At 48.5% G+C, this 17,201-nt stretch overlaps 1 protein-coding gene across 3 annotated transcripts in view; it reads left to right on the plus strand.

The window, feature by feature from the left end:
* Positions 1–205: 205 nt before the first annotated feature.
* The window catches only part of NR5A2 (nuclear receptor subfamily 5 group A member 2), a 93,922-nt gene continuing 76,926 nt past the window's right edge, over positions 206–17,201 (plus strand). The window contains exons 1-4 of one of the 3 annotated variants that reach the window (XM_065842605.2): positions 206–489; positions 10,922–11,059; positions 13,422–13,540; positions 14,828–14,969. In XM_065842605.2, coding sequence (XP_065698677.1) covers positions 426–489; positions 10,922–11,059; positions 13,422–13,540; positions 14,828–14,969 — 463 coding nt within the window. In that variant the 5' untranslated portion in view covers positions 206–425. Of the gene's footprint in view, positions 490–9,908; positions 9,929–10,641; positions 10,816–10,921; positions 11,060–13,421; positions 13,541–14,827; positions 14,970–17,201 lie in introns of those variants that run through there. The other 2 variants (XM_071810323.1, XM_065842607.2) reach the window with 2 other exon arrangements.

Raw genomic sequence — 17,201 nt, forward strand, 5'->3', positions numbered from 1 at the left:
ACTCTCTGGGCTTCATAGCACTTCTCCACTCTAGGTTAATCATTTCTCTGCCATTATCTGCCAAGAGTTCTTATCTCTTTTGCTGTCACTTTATAACAGGGTCCTCTTATCAAGCTGTACAAAATCACGTGACAGTGCCAAACCTATCACAAGTTCCAATTCTTCTGATTAGAGACTATCATGAAATGGGATACATGGTTTACAGCAGGTCACTAGTGGTAGAAAAGGTACAGAGTCCACTCAAAGACATGCCTGTTACTTTCTGAATTCTTGGATAATTTTTTTGTTGTTGTTCATCACACCGACTTTCACTGAAGGCTATTATAGTCTGGGTCTCAAGGCCAGAAAAGTTTACAGGCTGCAACTCTTCTATACTCAATGCTGCACACCTTGCACCCAAGGGTACTGTATATTTACACCTAATAATGTCTTCTGGTTCCCACACAGCCATCATACAGGATTCTATAAAACATGGACCTACATCAGTCGGTAAGTAACAGTTTTCTAACTGTTCTGAACACTCTGCATAAATATATTAGACTTAGTGCTCTTCAAACTGTAAAAATTGTTACAACTGGGTGAGCCAAAAAACTTATTAATTTGTACATGCATTTAGGCAAAAATAGAATTTTATGATACAATATAAAAATGTAAGAAAACAGCTGACGATTCAGTGCATAACACTTTTCTTCAGAGATAATGTGATTATCAAATATATAATCAGATAACTAATGGTATCTTTATCTATTACAATTGCTAATAACTGTGAAATTTTGTGTGTGTGCATGTATAAATATTTGCAAAAAATAGATTTAAATTGCTTCTGGCCTGACTATTATTGTTGAAGAAAACCTCAGGAATGTTGTCAGGTCTTTTCTGTATTGTCATTCCATGGGGTGGGCTGGATAAGAAAAGTCAGTTAAGACTTCAGAGCAGTGAAGAAGTGAACATTTTCAGTAGCATATGGAAATAGCACTCTCTCCTCACCAGAAAGCCGGCAGGCAGGGGTGTCTCTGGCTTGCAGGCATAAGGGACATTGCACAGCCAGCTGCCCCAGCTGCCAGGGCTGCAGTGGTTGTGGCCGAGCCCCAATGGGTGCCTGTCCCCGTCCTTCTCCTTGCACATCCTATCTTGGGTCATTCTGTCTCTCACCAGACACTGGGAGTGAGGTGCCTTTCCCTTGGCAGAGTGATAGTATCCCCCGCCCCATCAGCCTGTGCCAGGGACGAGAGGGACTGCAGAAGGCTTGCCAAAGGAAACCTTTTCTTCATGGAGCAGAAAGCTCTTCTCAAGCTGGCCCAGAAGTGCTGCAGGTTCCATAGCCCAGGGCTTTGCAAGGCTGCACTTTAGCATAGCAGTTTATTGCAAGGATCAAAGAAGAGAGCTTTGGCCCACGTGTGGGAAGCAGGGCTCATTCGCCTCCTCTTGCCCCCAAAGTGCGTCATCACATGGCAGGTAAGGTGCTTGACATGATGCTGGGTGTGATATGGGCACCTTGCCATCAAGGGAGTCTCTGGAACTGTGTAGATGGAGGGTGCAGCAACAGCTGCAGGAAATAGTCTCAAACCTAGCTGAAACCTGATCTTGATCTCCTGGGTGGAGTTGCTGCTTCTGCCAGGGATGTGTGCCCACGGCAAGGGCTCCCACCTCGGACCTAGCTGTCTCCCAGGCAACTGACCCCCAGGGCCTCCCTTCTCAACCTTTTTACCTGCCCTACACCTTCCACACAAGAACCATGTCCAACACCACAGTGAGGTTTACGGGGCTGCAAACGGGTGGCTGGAGGAATAATGCCCTGTGGATCACACCACCAGGCCTGCAACTGCCCGCCTCCTGGCTGGCTGTGCCTGGTGCCAGCCCCACTCCAGGATGGGCTCCTGGTGCCTCTCCTCGGACGGAGCCATGTGGACCCTCCAGCAATACCATCAGGGTATCCTATCCTCAACAGCCAGAGGACAAAGTGTGGTCTCAGGCTGTTGGACATGGTTCTGGTGAGGGTATGTTCACACCAGGCCAGGAGGGCTCATCCCAGCAAAACCACAAAGAAGTCAAAGCCAGGGAGCCTCTGGCACTTTTCTGCAGGTCTGGGGAGCTCGTTCACACAGCTGTGCCCCCAGGAATACAGGGAAAAGAAGAGTGAGTCCAGCCTCCCAGCTGGGACTCACTTTCTTGGGCCTTGCTCTGAATTCTGCTCTTTTTGCCTGCCAGGGAGGGAAAGGTGCTAGGGAAGCCTCGGGTCCTCTCTCTTCAGCCTTCATCACGCAGTAGCAAAATAACAGTATATCTCATGTGTCTGTAGAGTGGTCACTCAGATAAGATTTCTCAAGGTGAAGTGATACAACCCAAGGAGAAGGGAAAACAAGGCACTCCTATCTGTCATGTTTAGACCAACTAAGTGCCATTTTCATGGCTTTCAAAAAAAACTGCCAGGTCTGGGGTTGCTAAATCATGTGGATATGAGGAACAGATTGGTGGGAGACATAAGTTAGCAGAGTTCTGTTGTCATCATACCTCCAAAATGCACCCAAATATGTGTTGTATCACAGACATACCGGGACAGATTTGCATAGCATGTCCCAGAAAAAGTAGGCCTAAATCCTGCAAAACTTTCTGAAATCCTGTGTGCTCTGGGTCAGGAGAGTATTCTGCCCTTGCACAGCACCGCACAGTCAGAGCCCACAGTGGCATCCCTGAAAAGCACATCTAACTCAGCATCATTAGCTGATCGCTGCATACCTGTAAGGTTTAAATATAACTGGCACCACCCTGTGGGCCTCTGCTTGGAGGTGGGGGAACCAAATAGGAAAGAGCTAGATTCTGTTCTAATTTTCTCTTGGAGAGCAGTTCTTCAGAAGAGAAAGCTGCCCTCCCAGGGTATAAGTACAACCAACGGCAGGGCCAGGTCCTCTTAAGAGTAAATCCCATGCCTAGACTTTTACTTCTGTGCAGTCCATCGCAGCGCCTTCTTCACTTTTTCTTGGCTAACCCATGGCAGAGCAGTGGGTGGGTTTGTGAGGGTGTCCCTGCCACCGCCTCCACAGCCCCCCCCGCTGCCAGCCCCTAGGCCATGGGCACTTGCTGCTTCCCACTGCAGAGGTTGAAAGATGCCCTTGTTAGGGAGCTTTGCACCCAATACATTCCTTCAGCCAGCAAGAAGTTAGTTTTTGGTATAAATCAGTGACGTGCCACAGCAAGAATGACCTAGCTCTCTCCCATCCAGCTCCCAGGAAGGCAAATCAGACTCCACCGATTTAAATGGGACTGGATCTGCCCCTCAGAGAGCAAACACAACCAGCCTGGAGCTGCAGTATGAGTTGTTGATACCTGCTTTTAGCTTCACAGTCATATAGTCAAAGAGGTAGCTGGAACTCACAAAATCTTAACAGTACATCCTATCTCGCAGATGAAGAACATCACACACGTCATACGGACTTATGAAAAATGTTATGGAAATTTTTTTTTTTCCCTCCTATCAGATTCCAGGGCAATACAAAGCGACTCAACTAGTTTTATTTGTCCTCCAATCAGACTCTTGCCGAAGTGTCCTCAGGGACACTATGCAATTTTTATAAGCATTAGCTATGATTATTTAACAGAAATAACTGTTTCATTAACTTGAAAAAATGGTTATGTAAGAGGAAAAAATAATCAAGTTGTAGTTTCTTACTGTGATTTTTTTTAGCTTGTATAATACCTTCTTAATTTTAATGTATGTCCTCCAGTAGTTTACAGCATTACAATTAGTGCTCCTGAGTTTGGGAGGGTTTATTTTTCTGTATTATTTTTATTATTAGAATGCATATATAATGACATTTCATATGATTAAGAAAGGCAGAAAATATCTGTAAAAGTTTGGATTAGGATTTTGGCCAGCAACAATACAGGCAAAGCTTCCACAAGACTGAGCAGTTTGGGCTGTGTGAGGACTGCAAGACATGAGTAGTAGGTGATTTTTTTATAACAGTGAACTTTTGCTGTTATTCTTTACTGTTATAAATTTTTCTTCCCATTAAATACTTTTCATGTCATTATACTGCAAATGAGCTTCCTACGAAAGGGGCAGTATTTACATTCACACTAAATTTTTTCCAGTTAGTCTGATTTTAAATACCCAAATACATGAGGCAAAGTAACCCTGATGATGCCTGTGGTCTCCAGAGGGAAACCTCCAATGCTGACAAAACGTCTCCAGCCACTCGTCCATGCGGGTAATTTAAAGGTCAGCTCTCAAACTTGTCTTTATATAGAGTAAAAGGGAAGAATTATCTGCAGCAGGAGTTGTGTTTTGCTGCACTGTGGAGAAAACACTTGTAGGTTCTCGTGCCAGATTATTATTAATGTATAGAATTTACTCACATATTAAGTGAGTACATTTTATATTTTATATAGATATGCAACCTTATATACTAATACCTTGTTATATACAATGAAAAGACATGCATCTGTACACAATCCTTATCCAGATTTCTCAGTATGAACTATGCCTAGTTTATTTTCTCATGGTTTGTTTTACGGTTTTATGCTTACATGTGGAGAAATCTTATATGAGATATAGATATAGATATAGATGATATAGATAGACGAGCTTGAACATTTTTCATTATAGAGACCAGCTATTAAATTATTTTTAAATAAAGTTTTCCAAGCTTCAAAACATAATTGCTGAAGGGGGAAGAAGCAGACCTAAAATATCTTTCTTTTTCCACCAGCAGATCAAGGTCAGTTACCCCAGCGAAAGAAATTTCATTTTTAAGCCTGTCTGTGCAGGATAGAAATCAATTATCTCTTATGATACAGAGACCGGAGCTCAGCCCTGACAGGAGCCTTGCTCTATATACAAATGTATTTGGAGTTCTATTTCCAGACCAAGCTCTAGCTTTTTTAACTAGATGTTCCACTCTCGGCTCCAAAAGGTACAGCGCAGGCAGAAAACAAAAGAGCCTCATGAGAAAAGTAAATAACTGTCAGTGTTGGGAAAGGGGCGGTGGGGTCGCGGCGGACAGGGGCAGTGCCGGGACCGTCCGCATGTCCCTTCGGCCTGGCCCCGCGGCAGCTCCCGCCGGCAGCGCTGCCGCGCGCGCAGCACCGCACAGCACCGCGCCGGCCAGCGGTTCCGCTTCTGGGAGGGCCGGCGCCAAGAGGGGCCCTGCTTTTGGATTCACCTCCTCGCCTCCCGTTCGGGAGGTAGAGCCGCCACCCCCGCAGCACGCAGGAGCGATCAGAGTGCGCACGCTTTCCCGTCGCACCGTTAGCGGCAACAGGTCCATGCAGTGCGGGACTACAACACGTATTCCCTACGAAAGGCATGTAATTTATCGAAGAAAAAAAGAACAAACCGAGCAGAGTTCCTGCTTGCAAAACAGGATCTGTAAGTGTCCTAATGATAAAGGCTGCCGTGTGGACAAGGCTGCGGCTTGCTGCTGCTGCTGGTGTTGATGCAGGGAACCCCTCCTGCGAGCTCTGGGCAGGGCTCGCTGCCTCCCGAAAGGCCCCCAGGGGTGCCTCAGCTTTGCACAGACGCCCCAGAGGCTCAGCCCTTCCACGCCTTCCAGTTTGTTCGGCAAAATCTCCGTCGGAAAGCTGCCCTGCAAGGAGCAGTGACCAACCGTCACCGTGCGCGCCCCGACGCGGGCGATGCGCACCGGGGAGAGCGGGCGGGCAGGAGCAGCGAGCAGCAGGACGAGGTGCAGCCTTACGACACTTCGCTGATGACTCACTTGGCAATAAAAGAAAGGCAATCACAGCCATGCTTTACCACCCGCCTGGCCCAGCTCACTCCTTGCTCCGAAGTCTCCTGTAGTTTTGCATCCCGCCACTGCCAGGTGTTTGTAAGGCAACAGTGCGTTCCAGCGTGCAGCAGTGAGCTCGGTCGGGCTTTAAAAATAGCTTCTCAGTCAATAATTGACTGTTTGGAAATGGTGCTCTATGTCGGATCAGAGAGGATCGACATCTCCGTAAGGCAAGAGTGAATGATTCACAGCAGAGAAAAAGCAGTAGGCTTTGGAAAGCGCTCCTGCATGCTGTTTTTACTACAGAAAGTATTTCAGCCTGAAGCACACACTCCTCTGTTTCGCTGACAGTGGATAAAAAAAAAAAAAAAAAAAAAAAAAAAAAAAAAAAGTATATATTTGTGTTTGGGTTTCTTTTTCAGTTCTCTAGAGGGGGCAGTTTACTACCTAAAGCCTGAGTTGAAGATACTAGCGACTCTGCTTAAATGAATCCCTATTAATTAAAAGCAATATTTCCTCGAGAAAGTGAAGAGAGGAGCCCGTTGTCTGCGGGATTTGGAAGGTCCCTCTCATACTGAAAGGGTGATCTGGTTAAGGGAAATAAAATAAAATAAAATAAAATAAAATAAAATTTTAAAAAAAGAGAGAGATAAAATACTAGTGGAGAGAGAGGGGGAAGAGGGAGAAAGAGGAGAGAGGAGAGAGGAGAGAGGAGAGAGGAGAGAGGAGAGAGGAGAGAGGAGAGAGGAGAGAGGAGAGAGGAGAGGAGAGGAGAGGAGAGGAGAGGAGAGGAGAGGAGAGGAGAGGAGAGGAGAGGAGAGGAGAGGAGAGGAGAGGAGAGGAGAGGAGAGGAGAGGAGAGGAGAGGAGAGGAGAGGAGAGGAGAGGAGAGGAGAGGAGAGGAGAGGAAGAGAAGAGAGAGAAGAGAAGAGAAGAGAAGAGAAGAGAAGAGAAGAGAAGAGAAGAGAAGAGAAGAGAAGAGAAGAGAAGAGAAGAGAAGAGAAGAGAAGAGAAGAGAAGAGAAGAGAAGAGAAGAGAAGAGAAGAGAAGAGAAGAGGAAATAGACCAGAGCCTTTATTGGGTACACTTTCCTGGTGCAAACAGTCTCGTAAAACTGGGCGTGAGAGGTGTGTGAGGTGAAGCAGCAAACTCGCTTTATAAACTTTCCCAGGTGCGGAAGGGTCCTGCGTCTACCGCACTGCCACACGCTGCCTTTTCCGGGGCTTTTCCTGTGGTCGCACCCCTGTGAGCCCGGGGCTGTGCCAGCCTGTGCCCGTGGTTCTGCTGCTCTGTGCCCGAGGCTCTGCCGTTGTCGCTGCGCCCTAGAGCGGCTGCGTGGCGGTGATTCGCCCCGCGCCTCTCTGAAGGCACCGGTTTCCGTGAGGGATTGCTCGGAGCGGCTCTGGGCCGGCGGCAAACGGGAATGCTCAGCGGGAGAGGAAGGAGGGACAGGATGCGGATTTCTCGCCTGAAATACTTCCTTCTAAGGTTTTCTGTTCGGCTTTGGATTCAGATTTCCCAGCAGAAAAGTTTCAGTCCTTCATTTATTTATTTCTTATATTACTTCAGCGAAGTTTGTCTTGAACATTCCCTCAGAAAAGAACTCTTTCGCTAGTTCGCTGGGAAAATAAATTAAACTTTCTCGGGGACACTTTCCGACACAAAGCTAGAAGGGAGCGTGCTATTTGATGCCCATCGAGCAGACCCCCAACATGGGAAATGTCCCTGCTTAGAGAAAAAGGCTTTCAAATTTGTCCAGGTTCCGTGGCCTCTTTGAAGCTCCAAGAAACCGAAGCTTTCCTTTAAATATCATCACACAGAACCTTCTACCTTGAAAACAAAGAAGTGTAAGAAGCTTCCGATTATTTAAAATTAGACCGTGTTTTTTTAATGTATATGTACATACATTTAAACAGGAAAGTATAAAATATTCCAGGTCTTGCTTCTCGTACTAATCAAGGCTGCTGGAGTCTCCCCGAGCCATCATCTTTTATAATTATAATTACACGCGTCAATCAAGACCTTCAGGCAAAGTCAGAACAAGGCAGGTAAACTCAGGAGAGAAATCACATTTTAAAAAGTTTGGAGAACTTAGTAAGGAATGTAGAAGAGATTAGAAGAAAGGGTAATTAAGGTTGCTCAAGGCAATCGTGAGAGCTAGAACTCCATGTTAAATTAAATGTAGGCACAAGGGACCAGGTATCATCTATAATATGCACTGCCCTAAACTGTTACTTCGGAGAAATGTGGATGTGTAATAACCACTCCAAAGTATTTTCACCCAGAGCGATAGTTCGTGGAGTGGCTTTGCGAAGTACAGTGTGAACTCGCTCCAAACGCTTCCCCGGCGTAATGACATTAAGCCCACAAGCAACAACAAAGACCACAGGGACCGGTGCTAGGGCCGTGCCCGAGGGGGAGTGCTGGCCAGGGAGAGCCGGCCCAGGCCAGCTCAGCCGCCGGAGGGGACAGACGGCCGTCCCGGCCGGGCTGCCCGCAGGGGCCGCAGCCCACCTGCCTCGGCTGAGTTCGGGCAGGTTTCGCCTGCCCGATTCGGACGCGGGGTATCTTTCCCTGGCTTACAACTAAAATGCGAGCGCCTTTCCCGAAGCAGCAGTAACGAGAGCAGCGGCACGGGGCGGGAGGGAAGGGATCGGCTCTTTCCCCGACGGAGCCGCGCGGGCTGTAGGAGCCAGATCCGGCCGTGTCCTGCCGTTGTGCTAAACTTCCCACGGTTGCTCTAACTGCAGCCGGACCTTTCTTCTGCGGGAAGGGCTGCGAGGAGGCCGAACTCCTCTGCGAGTCGCCCCCGGAGTCCTTTGACCACCCGTCGGGCCAGCAGCAGGCTGAAGAGGCCCGGCTGCAGGCTTACGAGGACGAAGGACCGAGGCCCCACGGAGACTCCCGGCTCGCATCCCCGAGCCTCTCCCGGCGGGCGCCTGGAGGAGAGGAGCGGAGCCGCCGCTGCGCTTGCGGACGCCATCAGTGCGGAGCCGCCCGGGCTCAGCGAAGGACGATGGCACAAGGCGACGCATGCGAGAGGGGTTCCTTGTAATTCACGTATCTGGGAACAACTTCCCAAGAGCCAAGACGGGGTGTCAGCCCGAGCGACTTCTGCCTAGAAACAAGAACGCTCCTCCGGGATGGTTTTCAGCCGTCCCGCCTTGGCCATCTAGCCACTCCCGCAGCTCGTCGTTTTGCTGTGCTAAAACTTAGTCGCAGGCGAGCTGCTAAACTGTGAAATTATAACTGGAGAAAGAACGTGCTGATATAGCTCAAGAGTTCGCGTGCTTCGCCCTCCCGCCCGAAGGGGAATGGGGAAAAGTTGAGAATGGAAGGAGCCCCAGAGGTCCGAGCTTCTCTGCGCGTCGGGTTTATTCCCAAAAAGTTAAACCCTGCATAGAGAAGGAAAAAGACATTTTCTACTCCAGTGGTGCTAGTGTTTGGCTTGAGATCTTCGCTGAATTTAGCAAAGGTCTCATCTTCCAGTTAGTGGATGCAAAAAGTTTAAACTAAGAAAGTACATTTGAGTCCTTTGTCAGCACGTGGAGGGCTTGCCCCATCGCTACGCACCTTGTGATCATCACAAATATTTAGTAAGTTACAAGAAGGGTCAGTTTTCACAAACTCTCTCCCAACCAATGGGAAACGCTACACTCTGCGCTGGAGACAGTTCCGCGCCTCACTTTCAATCGGAAGCAATTTTCACGGCAAATATTTTCAGCTCTGAATATACACAACGGAGATGAAAGTGTGAGGGTAGTACCGGCAGCCGAGCGCTCGGGCGGCGAGCTCGGATGCTTTCAAAGGTGCAAATATCGCTCGTTCCACTTCGCCAAACCTTCGCGCCGCAGTGGGAGCGGCGCGGAGCCCCCCGAACGCTCCCGGCGTGGAAGGGGCGGGGAAGGCAGCGGGGGCGGGCAGACCCCCGGCCCGGGTCGCGGCGGGGGTCGGCACCCCGCCGTCCCCGGGCCACTCGCCGCGCCGCGGGGCCGCCGGGCTGGGGCATCCTCTTGGGACAAACGAGTTCTTTGGGACAACCTGGAACTGAGTGCACTCGTTGCACCGTGAGACAGAGAAGGGCAGCTCTTGCTCAAGCGGTGGCTCTGCCAGGGTATTGGCTTTTGTGCAAACGACGCAACTGGCACCGATAGATTTCGCAAGAACTTTAAGGGAAGGAGACCCAAAAAAGCAGAATAGGTACAGTGAGCTCTAGCGCGGCTCCCTCCCGCTTTTCTCAGGTTCCAGGGCTGTGCGGCGGCAACGTGACCGCAAGGGCTGGGGTTCTCCAAACGCAGGGGTTACCGCTACCTACCCCCGCCCGCCCGGAGGGAAGGCGAGGGCCGAGCGTCCCGCAGCCCCCGCCGGCCCCAAGGGAACTGGAGCGGGGCTGCCCACCGGCAAGGAGGCACACCACGGGAGAGAGAGTAGGCGCAGCCCTGCTTGGGGGTGCTGGCAGCCCGTCGGGCTCCGCTGGGGCCGGGAGGGTGGCTGCAGCCCAGGCACCCGCCCTACAGCCTGGTTTAACAACCGGGCAGCGGGTGAGCACGCTGGGCAAGTGTGTGCTCTCCTGTTCGTATATGTGTGCGCGGTGGGTGTTGCTCATCCCGCCTCTGCCTTATTGGCTGCAAGGGTGGTGTCGGGGCCCCCTTTGCCGGAGCTCCCTGCACCCTGCAGCCCCCGGGCTCCGGGAGCGCCTCCCCGCGGGCCCGGGGTTAGAGGTCCCGACTCGGCACCTCCGCACTTGTGGCGGGGGAGAGGGAGGAGAAGGAGGAGGAGGGAGGAAGGGAGGAGGGGGACGGGGGTGGGAACCCTGTCCAGCAGCACCAGCAGCGGCAGAGCGTTCCTCGCCACTGTGCCGCTCCGCATGGATCGGGGCGCCGGGCTGCCGCCGCGCTGAGCCCCAGGCGGAGCTGCGGGCTCCGGGGTTCCTCCTTCCTCCCCGGCACCCCCGGTCTTCCTCCTCCTCCTCTCCTCTCCGCCCCCGCCGCTTGCAGCTCGACTACCGCTCCGCGGCTCAGCCAGCCGCGGGCACCCGGCGGTGCTTGCCGGCGGCTGGGGCCACTCGTTGCTCCCGCTGCAGCAGAGTAAGGGCTGGCGTGGAGCAGAGGGAGGGAGGAGGAGGAGGAGGAAGAAGAGGCAGCGGCCGCCGAGCGCCCCTTGCTCCAGCTAAATCTGTGCTGCCGTGTCCAGGTGCCGGTGTCGCGGACGGACACGGAACCCCCAGCCCGGCCCGCAGCCGTCTTGTCATGCTGCCCAAAGTGGAGACGGAAGCCCTGGGACTCGCCCGGTCGAATGGGGAACAGGGACAGATGCCGGAAAACATGCAAGGTAAGGGGGAAAATGTACGGCGCTCCCCCTCCGCGCACGCTCGGGCCCCCTCGGCAAACCGCCCCTTCGCCTTGCCAAAAAAAAAGTTTACGACTGCTGCCTGCGAGCTCCCCCGCCGTCGCTCGCTCCGCGCCCCGCCGAGCCCCTGCTACCGTGGGCCAACTTCTACTGTGACTCGGGGACCGGGGCCACGGCACGGCCCCCGGCAGGAGGTGCAACCGCTGCCGTGGAACTGTCAAGCATCTGGCCGGCCGGAGTCTTTCCCGGGGTGTAGACGCCCCACCGGTCACTGCCAGAAGACACTGGCCCCGCTGCAGATCCGGGGGCTCTCGGTCTCGTCCCTGGTTCGCGCAAAACCGACTCGAAGTCTGTGGCTGGGGAGTTACCCGGGGAAGCCCGGCCGAGCACCCCGTGTGCCACACACCGTCCTGAAACGGGGCCCTGAGGGCTTTGTCCCGTGAGTACGGCTCCCGCAGGCACAGCGCAGGTGGCAGCGGCGCGAAACTTTGCCGCGGAGAGCCCCGACGCCGCGGCAGATTTGCGCCCTTGCGGGGTACCCGGAAAGGCAACGGGATTCCCGAGCTGGAGTGGCGCTGAAAATGCCTCTCTGGAGCGGGACGAAGCCGTTCTCGGTGTCCTGCTCCGGGCTGCAGCGTTGCCGGGAGGGACGCGGCGGAGATCCCGTTTTAGGGCCGCCGCCGGGTGTCTGCTCCCTGCCTCGCCCCACCCTGCCCTCCGCTCTTCTCCCAAGACAGAAATTCCCTTCCCGGCTGCTCTTTCGAAATTATCCCCTCTCCTCCCAGGAGCCTGCAGGGAAGCAGGGGCGAGGTGGCCCAGGGGTCTCGGAGGTGCTGAGGGGGGCTCACCCGCCCCTTTTCTCGCCCGCGAAGGAGGCTCCGTGCCAGGACACAGCGCTCGGAAAACCCCTGCTTTCCCACTTGGCTTTTCCTGCGAGGAGAAGAAACTTCGTCTCAGAGCCGGGCAGAGCCGCGGTCGAGGGAGGAGAGGGGACGGCCTGGCCCTCCTCCTCCCCTGTCTGCGGCCGCCCCGTGTCTGCCCCAGGTCGTGTCGAGGTCGCTCTGGAAACGTTTTCCCGGCTGTGTGCTGGCGGGTTCATGCTGCCCGCGCTCTCCGGCAGCTCTCCCGAGCGCCGGGGCGCAGCCTCCTTGCCGTGGCGCAGGGCGCGCAGCTCCCGCACTCCCAGCAGGGCGTCCGGTCCGCCGGCTTCAGGCGGACTCTGACCACGCTGGTGCCCCAAACTGTCGCAGCGCGGAGTTACCGGCCAAGATGCGACATCCCAAGCGGTGCCGCTGCGATGCCCGGCGTCCCTCGCCTTGCTCAGATGCCCTCTGCCGAACTGATCGGAGTTTTAGCAGCAGGGAAGGAGAAAGAAACCGGCCTCGCGGCGACGTTTCTTTTTGGGAATAACCAGTGAGGCTGACTGGGCTTTTTGTGGGGGGAGCCCGGCTCGAGCGGCGGCACGCTGTGCCTTCCTTCAGCTTGTTGTAACCCGCCTCTCCCCCTCCCGACGGCCGGCTCCTCCCCGCCTTTTCCCCGAGTGACAGAAACTTCGGGTGGCCCCGGCGCGCAGGTTTCCCGCCAGACCCGGTACCCGGGATGCTGGCTGGGCAGACCCCGACTGCATCCCCTGCGAAAAGCGGTCCCGGCCCGCTGTCCCTCTGCCGACCCGCGCCGCCGGGGGCTACGAGCGGCTTCCGCGTCGCCGAGGGACCTGGCTGCGACCCCCGGAGCCCTGGACACTGCGCTCACCCTATCGGCGGGAGCAGGGGGAGGCGAGCTGGCTCGAATGGGTGGCGGTCACCCCGAGACAACTCGGTTGGGAGGGCGCGGAGGGCGTTGTTTTAAGCTAGTTTTGCTATAATAGTAAGTTACTTTTATTTAACGCGGCGCAAAAGTGCTGTGTCTGTAAAAGACAAGTTTAGGCTAAGTAAATATTTGCAGACTGATGTTGAAAGAAAACTTTAAAGAAAACGAACTGAGTTGTTTAAAATACACTAGTGACAATCTTTTCACTCTGTTTTTTAAAGCTTGCCCCTTAACTTTTTCGGATTTAAATGAATTCATTTAGTTTGATTCCACATAAGGACTAGGTTAAGGGCACTCTGTAAATATAAATATTTACAACATGAAACTAAGGAGCTGATAGCTTGTGTTCCAGTTGCTAATATGCAGATTTGCTGTTGATGAAAAGTTGCATTTCTCAATGCAAGCTGCGTTTTGATTTTTTTCCCCCCAGTTTGCAGTGGTGTGTGTGAGCTTTCTCTCTAAATGAGAACAGTTGCAGAAAAATCGAGTTATTAATGTAAATTCTAATTGGATGTGCTATTTGTCCTTTCCACAGTGTCTCAGTTTAAAATGGTGAATTACTCTTATGATGAAGATCTTGAAGAACTGTGTCCAGTCTGTGGAGATAAAGTGTCTGGGTACCATTATGGACTTCTCACCTGTGAAAGCTGCAAGGTTCTGTACTAATTACTTCATACAAACACAAGAACAGCAAAAAAGTTTCAAATATTATCAGAAAAAAAAGATAGTTAAATAAAAGTTGTGTAATAATTTGACTCCGTTCTGATATGTTTCCTGTTACATTCACACGAAAAATTAACCACAAAAAAGCTTTAGGATTTAGAAGTCTCTTGGAGAGATCTCATCTGCACAAATTGAAACAACTTGGACTGTTTTGAATTGTAGTTTTAACATTGCTTTTAAGTATTTTGCTGTTGTGAAGTGATGTAATTCTAAAACAATTGTCATTCCTAACTGTCCTAAATATTGATTTTAGTTGATTTGTATACATTCAGAGTATTTCTGTTGCTGAAGGATAAAGTAGGAAAAGTATCCTCAAAACAGATCAGCTTTGCAAAATCTAATGCAGCTTCCTTAAGATTCTTTTCATCCTTCAGTATTACGATGTAAACTTCTGTGACTATAATGGCCTTTTTCATACAATCTATAACTGTCAGAGTCCACCTGACATACAAAATCAAGTAACTAGTGTATGATTTGTTTTAGATTATTAATTTTGAGAATAAAATATTTGTAAATACAACTTATCATATTGGAAGATAAATATATCTGCATGTTTCTATTATACCAAAGGGTTTAAATACTTAAGAATTTGTGACATATAAAATTTGTCTTGTAATTTTTTAAGTTCTTTACAGTTATTTAAGTAATGCACTGTAAAGGAAACTCCTTTACCAGAACAATGCTATTTAAAATATTTAGCTGTATGGAAAAATTAACTTAGCACATTATATTTTCATTAAAAAATAATCAATGAGAAGTGAACAACAAGCACTTATTATGCCTCTAACATGCACCAGTGGGATGTACAGTAGCCAGAGGTACTCTGTATTTCTGCTATCTCTGCAACAGAGTCCCTGCTTATTTCATGTAAAACTACTTTAAAAGGAAGACTTTAATAATCTTGCTTTCGTTAAAGAATACAAAATAAACTAGTCAGTCTCACTATTTCTGTTACCACTGTTTGGGGCACAGGAGGCTATACCCAGTCTTACCAAGCTTTGACATAAGCCTATAAAACGTAGCTCTAACACAAGAAAAGCTCCTCTGGAGTATGGTGGTTTTCTCCTGGGTACATCTCACTGCAATTTAAAGTAAACTGTGTAACTTCATAAATGCTCAGGTGGTGTCTGAAATGTATGGTACAATGATTTCCATAAAATAAAATGCTGAAACACACTATTCAAGTAAAACAGGCTAACTTTTGTATCTGTCATACAGGGATTCTTTAAGCGAACAGTCCAGAATAACAAAAGGTACACATGTATAGAAAATCAGAATTGCCAGATTGACAAAACACAGAGAAAACGATGCCCTTACTGTCGATTTCAAAAATGTCTAAGCGTTGGAATGAAATTGGAAGGTAAGAGCCATAGTCTTGCTGATATTGTCAACTATGTTACAGATTGATTTTGAAAATGATAGGGTTACATATGTTATTATGGGCTATTTTATTTTTTAAATGCTCCGATTTATCATGTTTTTGAAGTTATAGTGGAAGGTGACTTTGTGTGCTAACTGAAATTGTTGCTTTATAGAAAAATCTAATGAGTAAATGGTAAATCACTAACAACTAGTCAAAATCATAACCCATTTTTTCATATATATATGTGCAATTTGATATTTCAGTATGTTAGAGTTTGTGAATGAATGGATCTAGACAGAATAGTTTTGCAGCTTTGAAAAAAAGACTAAATTTATATTAAACATAAAATATGTAAGAAGTGTCCAGATTAGAAAAAAATGGCTATGGGGAGTGATCTGATTTTATTTATATTTTATCTAGGGTTTTTGCTGTTGTTGTGTGTGTTGTTTTGGTTTGGTTTTTAATATATATTCTTCTGACAATAAAGCAGAAAACAGAGAAACAGATAAAATAAGGGGTTTTAGGACACCAACTTGCTTTTGAGATTAAGGAACCAAATAACCTCTAAAGTTGTGTCCTATATTTTTGTGATGCTAAACCTGAGACACTATTGCAAATGAAAGAGAATAAGGCATTTTGAAGTATACTTTTTGACTGCATTTCACTTTCTCATGTACAGAGAACAATACCCTTTGAGATTACTGAATGCAAAATCACCAGACTTGAATTTGAGAATCATACACAGTTCATTCTAACTTTGATATATAAAACACTAAAATCCAGATCTCACAGCAAATGACATTTCTGCATGACCAAGGACAAGTTCCTAAATTCCTTATTCTTAAAATTGTACTGAAATGGCATTCACCCTAAAAACTTAACCAGGAAAAATCAGGCCAAGGTGAGCAACCATAAAGGATAAGACCCAATCACCTGAGTCTGGCAAAGGAAAGCTGTTGGTATAACTGAAGATAAACAGAAAAATCAGTTTCATGGGTTCAGTACTATTGTGTTTGTCCACAAGACTAGGACTGACACACTGCACTAAACATCCTGAATCACTACATGATCTTCCAAATTCCAGTGGTACAATAAAAGAACATTTGGAATCCTTTTCTCATTGTTGACCTTAAGAATAAGGATAAAATACATTTATCTACTGCTTTTAACTCTTCTCAATTGCTGACAATGACACAGGACCAAATTTTCTTTACTGTGATTACATGTAGTTCACCTTATAGGAGTTACGCAAAAGTATTTGCTAATCAAATTTGGCTCACAGTTTTTAATTGGAGAGTAACTGGGAGGATACTATATGTACAGATTTCAAGTGAATTACATTTAACTTTGTAGTGATTTAATTATTTCAATTTTCTGCATTTTGGTCAAAATCAATATTCAACAGCAATATTAGTAGCAGCATTTTTACTACAAAATTAAGCAAAGTGCCTGTAGTTTTGAAGGTACTCTAGAAAATATACATTAGCTTCCTTATCCACACATCCATACAACTTTTCCTTTGTTTAAAAAATTGGAAAAACAGGTACTTCTATAATTCTAAATACTTGTGACATTTATACGTGTATTTCCCTGATAGCAATATATATAGCCTTAAAGTCGAGTTCATAAACTACCATGGACAAAAAAAAAATCATTAAACGTTAAAGTCCTTATGATAATGTACAGTATTATGCGTATCTAGCATTCATAATAAATTTTTAATGTTCTACTAATCCCTAAGATAAAAAGCTCAAGAACTTAACCTCCAGCAATCTCAGCAGTCTCAACATGTCACCAGGCTGTCAAAGGTTCCTCTTTCAATCTAATTGCTGTTGGGCAAGGTGGGCTTGGTGAGAGCTCCTTGCTAGTCCATTACATATATACCATGGTGACAGACACTGCTGTGACAGAGACCACCAGCATGACTCCCAAGGCAGCTGTTGAGGTGGATTTGTTTTAATTATTTCTAATTCCAGAGATATTACAAGCCAGAACAGCATCAATAGTTTCTGTTTCACTTCTACCTTCTGTGTGGAAGGCAGCAAGCTGACAGCTTTCTCTCTGCACATTCCAACTGCAGCTAAACATTTCTGTAAAGCTGTTAGCTAACTAGAAATCACTTAAAGTTTTACTCCAACCTGAACAGAATCATCAAAAGGAAATATTTACCTTTTGCCAAGAAAAACATATTCCCCTTTGTGACTACTGAACATTTCACAATTTACGTTT

The sequence above is a fragment of the Patagioenas fasciata genome, chromosome 6 (assembly GCF_037038585.1).
Source record: "Patagioenas fasciata isolate bPatFas1 chromosome 6, bPatFas1.hap1, whole genome shotgun sequence".
Classification (NCBI taxonomy): Eukaryota; Metazoa; Chordata; class Aves; order Columbiformes; family Columbidae; genus Patagioenas; species Patagioenas fasciata.